Below are 16622 nucleotides of genomic sequence, written 5' to 3' on the forward strand. Positions count from 1 at the left end.
CCAGACCATGATGGGCCTTTTGATATGCGCAATTGTGAAGGTATGAAAACTGCTCGAGATTCCAGAGACCCTCCTTCCATATACATGGGAAGTGGAATGTTTAGCTGAACCAGTTTCATTTTGACAAAATTCAATTACAGGCTGGGCTTCTAGAATGCAGAATTAAAGCTGTCAAAAGTGTTTGGGAATCAGATGCAGTATGGGAAAGGCACAACAGTGATCTATGAATTGCAATTCATGCATATCTTTGATGGTTAATTTAGCATTTACATGGCGGGACCAAAGTTAGATTTTTCTAACTCAACAGCATTTAACACTTATATCGGAGAGTAGTCACTATTGAAGTGTAGTCACTTGTCTAATGCAGAAAAGATGTCAATTTGAGCACAGTCATTTCCTACAAAAAGCAATGTGATCAACAGGCCTTCCCCCACAACCAGTCAACTGAGTGCTCAGATTTCCTAGGTCCTTTAGTAATCTGCAGTGTTCCAAATCCTGGTCTGGAAGCTATCACAAACTGAAACCCTTACCCTGAGGCAATTTATTCCTTTGCCTGCTCTAAATAAATGCCTTCTTCTCGGGGAAACTATTCTTACACAGGCCTCCTTTGAACTAAACTCAGCTTTTAACAATTCAAAAAAATTACTTCTAACTTTGGCCAAGTTAATAGATTCATGTAATTTCGTTCTCCTGTCATTAAACCCTACAATTTAAACAAAGATCTATTAACATTGCAGGACACCTTTTGGTCACCAGCTGTCTGACACACACTGGTTTAAAGTCATGGTTCTGAAAAGACTGACCTAGTTAATAATTAATCCTTTCCACTCAAATAGAGGAAACTCATACATTCACTCGCCTAAAATCCAAACTGTCCCGTGCAACACTCACATCTTCCATCATACTGTTTATTCAAAAGTCTGTAAAATGTCTTATCAAATGATGAGGTGCTGTTCCTTGAGCTGAGACTGAGCTTCATCAGAACTGTGCGGGAAGCATTCATCATCTGCCGTGTGTTACATCTGAGGCAGGAGAAGTGTGTTGTCACTCTAGTCCCAGTATACTGCTGGTCACTAAACTGAACAAAAATACTTTTTCCTTGCCTGTATCAGATTCTAAACAAGAAGATTGCATCAAACAATTACTTAAATACAGTAATTGGTTTACTATTGAAATTTCCCGAATGAAGATGCAATAATTGGTTCGCATACAGGTCAGCAATATAGAAGTGTAAATGTAGATTGCTGTAATTGACCTCGAGGGAAAGCATGCACACAGACATTCTTTGGGAAAAGAGAGAATAATCTCTGCAAATAAATCAGCTTGAACTTTCTGTTTCAAAAAAAAGCTTTGGCAGATAGTTTATTCTTGATGATGACAGCATAGTGCGTAAAACGGTGCTTCCTAAACTTTTTGCCATGTGACACTGTTTTGATGCTGGCAAGTTGCTACAGTTGCAGAATTGTGATGGGATGGGGTAGTCCTGTGAGGGGCTTCACTCCTGTGGGAATGAGCAGGATATCTGTGTGGTAGTGGGTCAGAAACCTGTGAGAGCAGCAGGTGTGGGTGGAAGCTGTTTAATCTACATTTTATAAAGCAACCAACCTTCCTATTAGGATTTTCAGGACAGAATTTAGGCCTCCAGGATGGGGCAGTAGGTCACACTCTCTATTTAAAATAAAACACTCATGATTTAAAAGTGCCACAAAGCTGTTAACACTTGAAGCTACACAGCAGCTGTCGCTGCCCCAAAATTCAACTTGCTGGTCCCAAAGGGATTAGTGATCCATGATTTGGGAAGCCCTGACATAGTGTGATCTAATACTTGTGACCTTACCAATCGTCCACAGTTATCTCTGAAATCTCGCAGATGCAGCTTGCTGAGGAAATACAAGCTTGAGAGGTTCCTTCAATCCTCTTTTGAGAGAGTAAATAATTTTACCTTGAGTCCAGCAAATAGGGTTTTATTTTCAGAAGTGGGAGAAATCAGCTGGGTGGCTTGTTCTTAGACTGTGTTCCAACTGATAAAAACAAGAACAGCTCCAAATCAGTCACTGTTCAAAAACAGCCCCAGCACACACTATAGTAAAACAAACAATTATCATCAGTCATGTGATTTCAATGAAGACATATCAAAAATACCAGCAGTCCCTGGGTTATGAGTAGGTTCCGTCTTGAGTACATTTGTAAGTGTAGTTGTACATGAGTTAACACAGTACAGTGCAGTACCACGTGAATTAGTTGCCCATAAATACAAGAAGCCCATAAATACTAAAGAAGTTGAATTTCTTGTCAAGAGGAAGAAGGAGGCTTATGTAGAGATGAGGCGTGAAGGCTCAGTGAGGGCGCTTGAGAGTTACAAGTTAGCCAGGAAGGACCTAAAGAGAGAGCTAAGAAGAGCCAGGAGGGGACATGAGAAGTCTTTAGCAGGTAGGATCAAGGAAAACCCTAAAGCTTTCTATAGGTATGTCAGGAATAAAAGAATGACTAGAGTAAGATTGGGGCCGGTCAAGGATAGTAGTGGGAAGTTGTGCGTGGAGTCCGAAGAGATAGGAGAGGTGCTAAATGAATATTTTTCGTCAGTATTCACGCAGGAAAAAGACAATGTAGTCGAGGAGAATACTGAGATACAGTCTATTAGACTAGACGGGATTAAGGTTCATAAGGGGGAGGTGTTAGCAATTCTGGAAGGTGTGAAAATAGATAAGTCCCCTGGGCTGGATGGGATTTATCCTAGGATTCTCTGGGAAGCTAGAGAGGAGATTGCAGAGCCTTTGGCTTTGATCTTTATGTCGTCATTGTCTTCAGGAATAGTGCCAGAAGACTGGAGACTAGCAAATGTTGTCCCCTTGTTCAAGAAGGGGAGTAGAGACAACCCTGGTAATTATAGACCAATGAGCCTTACTTCGGTTGTGGGTAAAGTGTTGGAAAGGATTATAAGAGATAGGATTTATAATCATCTAGAAAGGAATAATTTGATTAGGGATAGTCAACACGGTTTTGTGAAGGGTAGGTCGTGCCTCACAAACCTTAGAGTTCTTCGAGAAGGTGACCAAACAGGTGGATGAGGGTAAAGCGGTTGATGTGGTGTATTTGGATTTCAGTAAAGCGTGGATAAGGTTCCCCATGGTAGGCTATTGCAGAAAATACGGAGGCATGGGATTGAGGGTGATTTAGCGGTTTGGATCAGAAATTGGCTAGCTGTAAGAAGACAGAGGCTGGTGGTTGATGGGAAATGTTCATCCTGGAGTTCAGTTACTAGTGGTGTACCTCAAGGATCTGTTTTGGGGCCACTGCTGTTTGTCATTTTTATAAATGACCTGGATGAGGGCGTAGAAGGATGGGTTAGTAAATTTGCAGATGACACCAAAGTCGGTGGAGTTGTGAATAGTGCAGAAGGATGTTGTAGGTTACAGAGGGACATAGATAAGCTGGAGAGGTGGCAAATGGAGTTTAATGCGGAAAAGTGTGAGGTGATTCACTTTGGAAGGAGTAACAGGAATACAGAGTACTGGGCTAATGGTAAGATTCTTGGTAGTGTGGATGAGCAGAAAGATCTCGGTGTCCATGTGCATAGATCACTGAAAGTTGCCACCCAGGTTGATAGCGTTGTTAAGAAGGCGTACAGTATGTTAGGTTTTATTGGTAGAGGGATTGAGTTTCGGAGCCATGAGGTCATGTTGCAGCTGTACAAAACTCTGGTGCGGCCGCACTTGGAGTATTGCGTACAGTTCTGGTCACCGCATTATAGGAAGGATGTGGAAGCATTGGAAAGGGTGCAGAGGAGATTTACCAGGATGTTGCCTGGTATGGAGGGAAGGTCTTATGAGGAAAGGCTGAGGGTTTTGAGGCTGTTTTCGTTAGAGAGAAGAAGGTTAAGAGGTGACTTGATAGAGACATACAAGATGATCAGAGGATTAGATAGGGTGGACAGTGGGAGCCTTTTTCCTCGGCTGGTGATGGCTAGCACGAGGGGACATAGCTTTAAATTGAGGGGTGATAGATATAGGACAGATGTCAGAGGTAGGTTCTTTACTCAGAGAGTAGTAAGGGCGTGGAATGCCCTGCCTGCAAAAATAGTAGACTCGCCCACTTTAAGGGCATTTAAATGGTCATTGGATAAACATATGGATGATAATGGAATATTTTAGGTTAGATGGGCTTCAGATTGGTTTCACAGGTCGGCGCAACATCGAGGGCCGAAGGGCCTGTACTGCGCTGTAATGTTCTATGTTCTATGTTCTATGTTCTAATGTTTGCATGTTGGATCTTTAAAATTAACAATAGAGGATCTTTTTTCTAAGTTGGCATTCGTAAATTGGAGATCGCATTCAATCTTCAATAGCCACAGTGTATTTTCAATGGCATTTTTTTAAAGAAACCATTCTAGGTATTGAATCAATTTTTCTTGATTCACAACTGAAATCCTCCAAGAAATATTAAGTAGGCAGTATCTTTGTAACAAATACTTCCCATGTTGTAGAGGTGGTTCTTTTCATTGAAATAACTATAGATATTCTGGCTGTTTTATAAACCATGTAATAGTGTGAGCATTTGCCAAAACATTCAGTCTTTTAAGTATATCGCAACTCTGAAAATTGAAAGACCAGTTTTCAAAAAGCTATTCTTTAGTGAGATTAAGGAGCTTTGCCAGTACGGTAAGTTGTCATGCTGTGAACTGACTTTTGCCCCATTGTTTCCCTTTCTTCCCCAAGGTGTGTACCAGCTGTGAAGATAACGCTGTGTCCTCCAGCTTTTGTGTCGAGTGTGCTGAATGGCTGTGCGATGCCTGTGTTGAGGCTCACCAGAGAGTGAAATTCACAAAGGACCACACAATGAGCAAGAAGAATCCAGGGCTCACGGGTACAGACTTCTAAAAATTTTGTCCACATGTTTCTACACATGAGCAGGTGTACTTTTATAGGAGTGTATGACGTGAGTCAGCCTTCGGAGTTAGTGATCAAAAGTTTTAATGCCCTTTTGAAAATTGTGACTTGCAGTGTTTTACAGCCATTGTGGACGTGATCATTTTTTGAGCTGTTAGCACGGACTGAGAATCTGGGCAGTCTATCCAACTGAGCAGGTCTTCACAGCCAACTCCAATCTTATTCATCTATCTTCCAACAAGGATAGCTTTACATGATTGAGACCAAGAACTATGGGTGACAGTGATTCTCTTTGGTTTGAGGGTACTAAGAACAGTTGTAGTATCTCCACTGATTTCCAGATAAGGATCTTCAATAAACATCAAAACTTCAATCAGAATGTCCCTCGCTCATCGAAACTCTAGTGAGAGTAAGCCCAACGTGTCCAATCTTTCCTTATAATCTAGTGAAGCTCTACAGAACCACCTCTAATGCATGTACATCCTCCCTTAAAAATGGAGACCAAAATTGCACACAGTATTTGAGGTGTGATCTTACTAGTGCTCTGTGTAACTGAAGCATAACGTACTTACTTTTGTGTTCAATTCAGTTCGTAATAAAGGATAGCATTCCATTAGCTGCCTTAATCATTTGCTAGAGCTGTATGCTTTTTTTTTTTACTCCTACACTAGAGCATCTAGATTATTTGGCACCTCAGAATTCTTCAGTTGTTCGTGAAATTCTTAATCAAAAGTTTAGAACCCTGAATTTTAAAAAAAAACTATTCCAGATCTTCAGTTTTAAGATAAAATTCCCAGTGAATCCCATTCTTTTAGTCATGTACATTATGGATAGACTGTGGCAACTTGCCAAGTTGTCACCAATGACCCTCCCAAATGGTCATCCCTCACTGCCTAGAGTGCAAAGGTAACAGATGCATTGGTACACCACCTCTAAGTTGGATACCATCCTGACTTAGACATGTATTAACCATTTCTTCATTGTCTCAGAGCCAATGTTCTCGAACAACCTGATGGCAACATGGAAGCATTTTCACCACCTGGTTTGCCATGGCTCTAGAAGGTGGCTCATCATGACCACCTCAAGGGCTGCGAATGCTTGTCTTGTCGGCATTGCCCACCTTCTGAGAATAACTTCAACAAAATGCCACCTGGTGCACCAGTTTCTTTCAGTTCTGTTAGAAGGTTGACAATTAAGACTGGCTGTGTACCTGTGAAATTTTAAAACTAGTCTTTTCACCTGTGGAAAGCGTTGAATTGTAGAATTCATGAATATATATGAACCGTGAGTTGTGCTTGGAGAGAGAATGTTCTGAACTACATTAACACCAAGGTGAAATTCTGCTGTGTTGTAGTATTAACTGATCATTGCAGACAGTAGGGAAAGAACATAGTTTTAGTTAGACAATGTGTATACACACTCTGCGCCCATTTCAACATAAGAAAACACAGGGCAGCCATTTTATGCTTCATATCGCAGGGGAATACTTTTACCGATTGGTGTCAATCTACTTGGTTTAACATTTACACAAAGGTTGGCAGTCATCATTAATTGGTGTTCTTTATGGCAACGCCTTACCAGCTAACCAGCCAGGATTCTCCCTTCATATTGTGTAAATGTTCTTTTCCCTTTCTTTTGGTATTTCTCTCAAATTGTCCTGATGTTTGCAAAATGAGTGCTTGATTTGCATTACCGTCGGGTTATTTACCTGACATCAGGTTCTACTACAACAGGTTTATTTGAAATCCCAAGCTTTCAGAGTGCTGCTCCTTCTTCACCTGAAGTACAATGGAATCTTGATCAGATGGGCCAACGGGCTGAGGAGTGGCTGATGGAGTTTAATTTAGATAAATGTGAGGTGCTGCATTTTGGAAAGGCAAATCAGGGCGGGGCTTATACACTTAACAATAAGGTCCTGGGGAGTGTTGCTGAACAAAGAGACCTTGGAGTGCGGGTTCATAGTTCCTTGAAAGTGGAGTCGCAGGTAGATAGGATCGTGAAGAAAGCATTTGGTACGCTTGCCTTTATTGGATAGTGCATTGAGTATAGGAGTTGGGGGGTCGTGTTGCAGCCGTTCAGGACATTGGTTAGGCCACTTTTGGAATACTGTGTGCAATTTTGGTCTCCCTGCTATAGAAAGGACGTTGTGAAACTTGAAAGTGGTCAGAAAAGATTTACGAGAATGTTGCCAGCTTTGGAAGGTTTAAGCTATAGAAAGAGGCTGAATAGGCTGGAACTATTTTCCCTGGAGCATTTGAGATTGAGGGGTGATATTATAGAGCTTTATAAAATCATGAGGGGAATGGATAGGATAAATAGACAAGGTCATTTCCCTGGGGTGGGGGAGTCAAACACTAGAGGGTATAAGTTTAAGGTGAGAGGGGAAAGATTTAAAAGGGACCTAAGGGGCAACTTTTTCACCAAAGAGGTGGTGTGTGTATGGAATGAGCTGCCAGAGGAAGTGGTGGAGGCTGGTACAATTACAACATTTAAAAGGCATCTGGATGGGTATTTGAGTAGGAAATGTTTAGAGGGATATGGGTCAAGTGCTGGCAAATGGGACTAGATTTATTAGGGTACCTGGTCGGCATGGACAAGTTGGACTGAAGGGTCTGATCCTGTGCTGTACATCTCTGCGCCTGTATGGCGGTGATACCATCTTTTGAATGAGATGTTAAACTGAGTCCTCATCCACCCCATCAGATAGATGTAAGAGATTCCATAACACTGTTTGGAAGAAGAGCAGAGGAGTTCTGCACTATCCTGGCAATATGTATCTACCATTCCACACTTACAATGAATGGATAATCCAATTATTTATTATCACATTGTTGTTTGTAAGACCTCCTGTGCACCAATTGCCTGCTGCATTTCCTACATTGCAGCTTCGACTACACTTGAAAATAATATCATTAGTCATGTTAGCACTTTGGGCCATCCTGAAGTTGTGAAAGCTACCCGGAGATCGGTCAGAGAAAAACAAACAGTGCAGTTTCACAGCTGACCTTGGGAATTCTGTTTATCAAAACTGCACACTGCAACTGGGAGTGAGAAGTTATGATTTCAGAGCCTGATCAGTTAAGTGTCTGATTTTCAGATTTATAAAGGTTATACATGGTAATTTTTTTTTGTAAATCCATAATAGTGAGTAGGGTGAGGGTTTTTTTTATGTTTTACTGAGATCTGCTTTTCGATTTAAATTTTTAATATAAAAGATAAGTTATCTTAGAGTAGTATTTTTGAGCAGTAATACTGTGCTAACGCTGCATTTTGGGGAAGTGTGTTCTGTTTGTTCTTTGAGTATACTCTGGGCCTGCAGATTGCTTAAGAGGCAAGGATAGCTTTTGGTAGAGTGATGTGCTCTACCTGGCAGATGTGGGAGATCAGGGAGAATTTCAGTGTTACTGGAGATTATCTTGGAATCCCTACAGTGTGGAAGCAGGCCTTTTGGCCCATCGAGTCCACACCGACCCTCTGAAGTACACCCCATCCAGACGCTTTCCCCTACCCTATTCTTGTAACCCTGCATTTCCTGTAGCTAATCCACCTAGTCTGCACATCCCTGGACACTATGGGTAATTTAGCATGGCCAATCCACCTAACCTGCACATCTTTGGACTGTGGGAGGAAACCGGAGCACCTGGAGGAAACCCACGCAGACACGGGGAGAATGTGTAAACTCCACACAGACAGTCACCCGAGGAATTGACCTGGGTCACTGGTGCTATGAGGCCGCAGTGCTAACCACTGAGCCACTGCTGCCTGATGTCTGTAGGAAGTGTGTTTGGATGTGAATCCTAATGGATTGCATGTATCAGTTGGAGCAGCAGTTAGAGGCAAGGAGAAATTTACAGAAGGTGGGGGGGGGGGGGGGTGGGGTGGTTGGTGTGTGTGATGGATGGCAGTTTCAGGAAGATAGACAAACGACAAATACAGATAGATTGATTACTACTTGAAAGGTAAGAAGTGCAGGAGTCTCCTGTGGCTATCCCATCTCAAACAAGCATGCTATTTTGGATACTGTGGGAGATGATGGCCCCTCAGGGGAATGTTAACCAGATTTCTGGTACTGAGACTGGTTCTAATATAATGAGGGGTATGTCAGGTTCCAAGCAATTGATTACAATAGGGAACTCCAGTCAGGTGCACAGGTAGGTGTTTTTGTGGCTGACAGCGAGACATCAGAATGTCGTGTTGCCTCCCTGGTGCCAGGGTCAAGGATGTCTCCGAGACAATGCAGAATATTCTCAAAGGAGAGAGGGACCAACAGGAGTTTGCTGTACACATCAGTACCAGCAACATAGGAAGAGAAAAGAATGAGGTTCTGAGGAGAGAATATAGGAAATTAAGCAGTAAGTTAAAAAGTAGGTCCTCAAGAGTAGTATGTCTGGATTACTTCCAGTTCCACGTGCTAATGAGAGTAGGAATAGGAGGATAGGACAGATGAACATGTGGCTGTAGAGCTGGTGCAGGGGGCAGGGATTCACATTTTTGGATCATTGGGATCTCTTTTGGGGTAGAAGTGACCTGAATAAGGACGGGTTGCACCTGAATTGGAAGGGGACCAGAATCCTGCTGGGGAGATTTGCTAGTGCTGCTCGGGAGGCTTTAAACCAGCAAGAAGCGGAGGTGGGGGAGGGGACACAAAGACTGAGTGAGAATGGAGATGAGTCTGAGACTGGTAGAGTTGAAACGAGGAGTAAGTCAAACAATCAAGGCAGGTAAGAGCAAGGCAGAGAACGAGGTAAGTTCGATAAATTAAACTGCTTTTATTTCAAAGCAAGAGGCCTGACAAGTAAGGCAAGTGAACTCAGCATGGTTGGGAAATTGGGACGAGGATATCATAGCTATAACAGAAATGTGTCTCAGGGAGGGGCAGGACTGGTAGCTTAGTGTTTCAGGGTTTAGATGCTGCTATAGGAAGGATAGAAAGAGGGGCAGGAGAGGCTGGGTAGTGGCATTTTTGGTTAAGGATAACATTATGGCTATACTTAGAGGATATTCCTGGGACAACATCCAGTGAAGTTATATAAGTGGAACTGAGAATAAGAAAAGGATGATCACCTTATTGTACTATGGGCCCCCCAGTAGTCAGCAGGAAATTGAAAAGCAAATTTGTATGGAGATTCTCAGAGATCTATAAGAATAATAAGCTTGTAATGGTAGGGGATTCTAACTTTCCAAACATAGACTGAGACTGCTGTAGTGTTAAGGGCTTTGATGGAGAGGAATTTAAGTGTGGACAAGAAAATTTTCTTATTCAATATGTGGTTGTACCTACTAGAGAAGGAGAAAAACTTGACCTTCTCTTGGGAAATAAAGCAGGGCAAGTGTCTGAAATGACAGTTGGTGAGCACTTTGGGACCAGTGATCATAATTCTATTTGTTTTGAAATAGTTATGGAGGAGAATAGACCTGATCTAAAAGTTAAAGTTTTAAATTGGAGTAAGACCGATTTTGACAGTATTAGGCACGAACTTTCAAAAGTCGATTGTGAGAGGCTATTTGCAGATAAAGGGATGGTTGGAAAGCCAGGAGACTATAAACTGCTGAGCCTGATATCAATGGTGGGTAAGTTGTTGGAAGGGATTCTGAGGGACAGAATTTACATGCATTTGGAAAGGCAGGGACTGATTAGGTATGGTCAACATGGCTTTGTGTGGGAAATCATGTCTCACTACCTTGATTGAGTTATTTGAAGAGGTGACAAAGAAGATTGATGAAAGCAGAGCAGTGCTTGTTGTCTGTACGAACTTATGAAGATGCTCAACAAGGTTCCGCATAGTAGACTGGTTAGCAAGGTTAGTTCACGTGGAATCCAGAGGGCGCTAGCCAGTTGGATACAAAATTGGCTTGAAGGTAGGAGACAAAGGGTAGTGGTGGAGGTTTGCATTTTAGACTGGAGGCCTGTGACCAGCAGTATGCTGCAAGGATGGTGTTTTGTCATTTAGATAAATGATTTGGATGTGAATATAGGAGGTATGGTTAGTAAGTTTGCAGATGACACCAAAATTAGTGTAGTGGACAGTGAAGAAGGTTACCTCAGTGGACAAAGGGACCTTGATCAGATGGGCTGGGGAGTGGCAGATGGAGTTTAATTTAGATACATGTGTGGTGTTGCATATTAGTAAGGCAAATCAGGACAGGAGTCATACAGTTAACGGTAGGCCCCTGGGGAGTATTGCCTAACAAAGAGACCTAGGGGTGCAGGTGAATAGTTCCTGTGAAATCTGAAAGTGGAGTCACAGGTCGACAGGGTGGTGAAGATGATGTTTGGCACGCTTGCCTTTATTGGTCACTGCATTGAGTATCGGACTTGGCGCGTCGTGTTGCAGTTGTGCAAGACATGGGTGAGGGCGCTTTTGGAATACTGTGTTCAGTACTTACCTCCCTGCTATATCCAAGATGTTGTTAAACTTGAAAGAATTCCGAAAAGATTTACAAGGATGTTGCCAGGGTTGGAGGGTTTGAGCTACAGAGAGAAGCTGAATAGTCTGGGTTTTTTTCCCTGGAGCATCAGAAGTTGAAGAGTGACCTTATAGAGGCTTATAAAATGGTGACGGGTATGGGTAGAATGAATAGCCAAGGTCTTTTTCCCAGGGTAGGGGAGTCCATAACTAGAGATCATAAGTTTAAGAAGAGAGAGGAAAGATTTAAAAGGGGCGACTTTTTCATGTAAAGGATGGTGCATGTATATGACGAGCTGCCAGAGGAAGTGGAGGAGACGGGTACAGTTGCAACATTTAAAAGACATCTGGATGGATACATGGAAAGGAAGGGATATGGGCCAAATGCTGGCAAATGGAACCAGATCAGTTTAGGACATCTGGTCTGCATGGATAAGTTGGACTGATGGGTCTGTTTCCGTTCTGTATAACTCTATGATTCTATGTTTCTGAGTTATTTTATTTCCTATTTCCTGTAATAAATCTGAAACTAGCTTATTAGGTAATAAGCACATAAAATCTCTGTTGTATCTTAAACCAAACAAAAGGAGCAGTGATTGTTTGACACCACATGTTGAATCCTTTGAAGGGAGGAGGGGAGCAATTGGATCAGGGAATGTGAGAATCATGAGTTGGTTAGTGTCCAATGGAACGCAACTTGCCAAGAGTAGAGAATGTTCCCAACATGTTTTCAAGGATAACCAGTTCTAATTTTTTGTCAGTTAATGCATGAGCTACTTTGAGACCAGATGGGGTGTTTGTATCTTGTCCTGTATGTATCAAGAAGCTCAGCACCACCCAGCACAAAGCAACCTGTTTGACTGCCACTTCATCCACCAGCTTCGTTGACTCCTTTCACCACTGATTCAGTGGCAGCAGAATGTACCAACGACAAGGTGCACTTCAGCAACTTACCAAGGCCCCTTCAACAACACCTTCTGACCCTGTGATTCGTGTCACCTAAAAGGTCAAGGGAACTGACTCATGGGGTTGCCACCACCTGCAAGGTCTCCTCCAAGCAGTACACCGTTCTGACTTTGAACTATATTGCCATTGCTTCACTGTCACTGGCTCACTGAATGCTAGCACTCCCTTCCTAATAGCACTGTGTGTACATCTACACCATGTGGACTACAGCGATTCAAGACAATGACTCATTCACCATCTTCCCAAAGACATTAGGTGATGGGCAATAATTACTGGCCTAGCCAGCTTATGCCCACATTCTGTGATAGAATAACTTCATAGAAAAATGAGTAGGGCAGGCTTGAGGACTTCAACGGCCTGCTTCTGTTCTTATTTCTTTTGTTCTTTTGATTGTTAACTGTTCTCTGAAATAGATTCAAGTTCAAGGACAGTTAGGGATGGGCAACAAATATATGTCCGACTGGTGATGCCCACCTCCCATGAATGGAAAAAAAATCAATGGCCTTGTGCTATCTTTAGTTCCTTTTGGCAAGGCATGCACACTGCTGTAGAGGTTTTGGTTCTTTTGTGATCCTCTTGTTTCAAATTGCTAGCTTCAACCTCAGCAGCTGGGTGTTTTGAAATATTGATCAGTTCATAGATTCAGGCACTTATGCACTTAAACAGGGAGTGGTCCTCATTTCTGTGTAGCCTTGGGAAAGTACTCAAATACTATTGGTATTTGATGGTGCTATTCAGGCTTGTTAGCCTGCTGTGAGCTGCTGCTTGGCCTGCTGTGTTCATCCAGCTCTACACCTTGTTATCTCAGATTTTCCAGCATCTGCAGTTCCTACTATCTCTGATACCTATCAAATTATGCCTTCTTTCGTTGACTTGACCCCACACTACTTCAGTGGGACTTATTTGACTTTGTCATGTGAACTGCAAATTTACCTCTGCTTTTAAATGTGGAACAACAGAGACGCAGAGGCTGCTGGAGAGCTGATTCAGCATATCTATCTCATCTCCTGTACCATTAAAATTCTCCTGTTTCGAGCAGGCTTTTATGGTGCAGAGTTGGAGAAGTAAAACAATTTACTGCATGTGTACAACTTCTAATCTAACAGCCACAATTAATCACAAACTATGGTCGCAGACTCCACAAAACACATCAAATAGCAGATGTAGTCAAGTCCAAGCCCACGGATTTGTCAGTGAAATACACCTGATAATAGTAACGCAATTGGTCATGCAATTTCATTAAACTTTTTTCTCCTTTACAAGAGCTTCCATTTCTTCACTTTTGATCATTTACCCTTGGAACCTGTTGAGTTCTGTCACCGACTGCCTCAATGACTGCTAGGTCACTCTTTTGCCTTGGGGCTGCATTCGGTGGCACGGCGGCTCAGTGGTTAGCACTGCTGCCTCACAGCTCCAAGGGCCCGGGTTGGATTCCACCCTGGGGTGACTGTCTGTGTGGAGTTTGCACATTCTCCCCGTGTCTGCATGGCTTTCCTCTGGGTGCTCTGGTTTCCTCCCACAATTTAAAGATGAGCAGGCTAGTTAGATTGGCCATGCTAAATTGCCCGTAGTGTTCAGGGATGTGTAGATTAGGCGGGTTATAGCAGGATGGGTCTGGGTGGGATTTTCTGAGGGTTGGTGTGGATTTGTTGGGCCAGAGGGCCTGTTTCCACACTGAAGAGATTCTGTGGACTGGATTCTTGAGGCTGGACGCCTCCTGCCACTGGTTACAGTTCCAGCTCTTTTACCAGGTTTTTACTCTTCAATAAACTGGAATTTCCCCTGGATTTCTCCAGACTCCAATATTTCTCACTACACCAAGCAAATACTGCTTGTGGGCTCCTTCTGCAACATTTTCAGCTGAACTGAACTATCAATGACTCCTTCTGAATTCTAACTGCCCATCACTGAGCCACTGAACTTCTGTTGCCTTTACAACATCTCGGGTCATCTCCTGAACGCAGAGTGCTTGGAGATCGCTCATAGCAGAATATATTTACTAAAGACACACTTGGCCTGCTTCTAAGAATCTGATTGACAAGCATGCTAAAGCCTGAGCCTTGTGCTTGAACTGCCTTCGACCAACATGGAGTCTGTGACGACTTCCCTCTAACTACCACTTACTCAGACCCTTGAAATGCTCTTCACTGACCCCTGAATTAATCGGGCTAGTCTATCAAGACTCTCCGACAGAGTCCCATTCTTGTTACTGAGGAGGAACAAACCTTTCAAGCATTGGAACACCTTGACCTTCAATGTTACTGTCTTGACAGGCTGCCAGTTTCATTGCACGTATGGATATAAAAATTGGATTTTATCATAAGATCGTTTTGAAACCATCTGGGCTAATGATTTGTGTCCAATCTGATTATAACTTTTAACCAATTTGGGATGTTTCTATCTTGTCTTTTGGACCGTACCCCCTCATATTTCTGACAGCCGTGTATCCTAATTGCAGCAATTACCCTGTGATATGGGCAGCTTTGCACTTGTCAGTAATCAGTGAATTCAGAAAAAGGTATGCTTGAGATAATACACAATGCTTGATGGTTAATAATGGTGCCAAGTTAAAGGTGTTTCTTTTGTTCCCATATCTCATATGCTTATAGTTGTATAGTTTCACATGGAAAGCTTTTGCAATCTGCTTAAATTCCTTGAGCAATGCGAAGATGGTAAATGCTGGCAAAATGTTTAAAATGAGGAGGCATCACTGCACATCTTTTGTCAGTTGGCATCCACAGGGTTATCAAAATTCTGAGATAGCAAGGTTGTAGACCTGGATGAACACAGCAGGCCAAATAGCATCAGAGGAGCAGGAAAGCTGATGTTTTGGGTCTGGACCCTTTTCCAGAAATGCACTCAAATTCTGGATGTTTTGCCAGCATGGGGTGGGGGGGTGCGTGGAATCCGTATGTAGTGTACTGAGGGCTGCTTGATTGATATGGAACCAACTTCTTAATAAAGCATGTCCCTTCTGTCCAAGCATGGTCAAGTTATTCGAGGTAAGTTGATCTGGTGGTATCACTGCATAGCACTTTTCTTTTCCTTCTGTCCAAAATAAAATGCTGGGAATTTCTATCAGTATCTGAACTGTTGAAGTGCAAACTTGTGTTCTCAGTATCTCAAATAATCGCGTTTTGGTTTGATGATTGATTTATGTTTAACTAGCCAGCCAGTCGGTTCGAGTTGCTTCTTGTATCTGGGTACATGTGATGGGACATTACACCATTAGTGATTTTAAAATATTTCAAGTGGTCAGTTTAGGAAAGAAGCTGCAGTTATTTATAGAACTCTGCCATCACCAGTGTTTCCTTCCGCTCTGATTGTCTCTTGCTTTGATCCATCTAGTTGATGGGAGGACAAACTGCGAACGCCCAATCTTCTGCTCCATTCACAGACAGGAGACCCTGAAACTGTTCTGTGAGACATGTGACACTCTGACCTGCCGGGACTGTCAGCTGCTCACGCACAAAGATCACAGGTATGGGAACACTCTCCAGTTTGCAACCATGCTTTCACACCTTGCTCTGTGCATTTGCCTTCTGTTTGTGGGTGAAGGCAGTGTTGAAATTAAGCTGTTTCCAGATGGCTACCTATCTCTCCAATTTAATAAGTACTGATTAAGTTAAGGAAAGGTCATATTATGCCTCATCAAGAGAAACCAGCATGTTTTCCATAGTCTGTAGTGTCAACTATAGCTCAATTGGTACCACTTATACTTCATAGTCACAGGCTTCCAAGCTCTCTGCTTGAGAATCTGCACTGACATTCTGCTGCAGTACTGAAGGAGGCTGCATTGTCAAAGGTGCAGCCCTTCAGATGTGATATTAAACTGAGTCCCATCTGGGGTATGTCAAAAAAGAAAATCCCATTGTACTGTTTCAAAAAAGAGCATCTCCCTGGTGTCATGGCCAATATTTATCCCTCCGTCAACATCACTTAAACCTTTTATCTGGTCATTAATGTATTGCTGTATGTGAGAATTTGCTGTGTGTAATTCAGCTGCAGCGATTCCTACAATACAGCAACGATTCCACTTCAAAAAACTGTTGCTGTGGCAATATAGCACTTGAGGCAAAGAGCTACATAAATGCAAACCTCTTTTCCTGTGAGGAAAGGATTAACTAAATGATATTGATCACTCAATGGATAAATCCAATTCCTATCCTGCTTGAAACATTAATCCTGTTGCCCTCTCCACAGATACTGCCAAACCTGCCATATTTCTCCAGCGATAGTAGGAACTGCAGATGCTGGAGAATCCGAGACAACAAGGTGCAAGGCTGGATGAACACAGCAGGCCAAGCAGCATCATAGGAGCAGAGAGGCTGACGTTTCGGGCCTAGACCCTTCATCAGAAAAC

The 16622-nt window shown here is 42.6% G+C and overlaps 1 protein-coding gene across 1 annotated transcript in view; it reads left to right on the forward strand.

Moving 5' to 3' along the window:
* LOC109918395 (transcription intermediary factor 1-beta-like) overlaps nt 1-16622 on the forward strand; it is an 87342-nt gene that overhangs the window by 37539 nt on the left and 33181 nt on the right. Inside the window, exons 4-5 of the mRNA XM_048617372.1 lie at nt 4716-4863; nt 15608-15740. Coding sequence (XP_048473329.1) covers nt 4716-4863; nt 15608-15740 — 281 coding nt within the window. The remainder of the gene's footprint in view (nt 1-4715; nt 4864-15607; nt 15741-16622) is intronic.

This window comes from Rhincodon typus, chromosome 37 (assembly GCF_021869965.1).
Source record: "Rhincodon typus isolate 14 chromosome 37, sRhiTyp1.1, whole genome shotgun sequence".
In the NCBI taxonomy this organism is placed as follows: Eukaryota; Metazoa; Chordata; class Chondrichthyes; order Orectolobiformes; family Rhincodontidae; genus Rhincodon; species Rhincodon typus.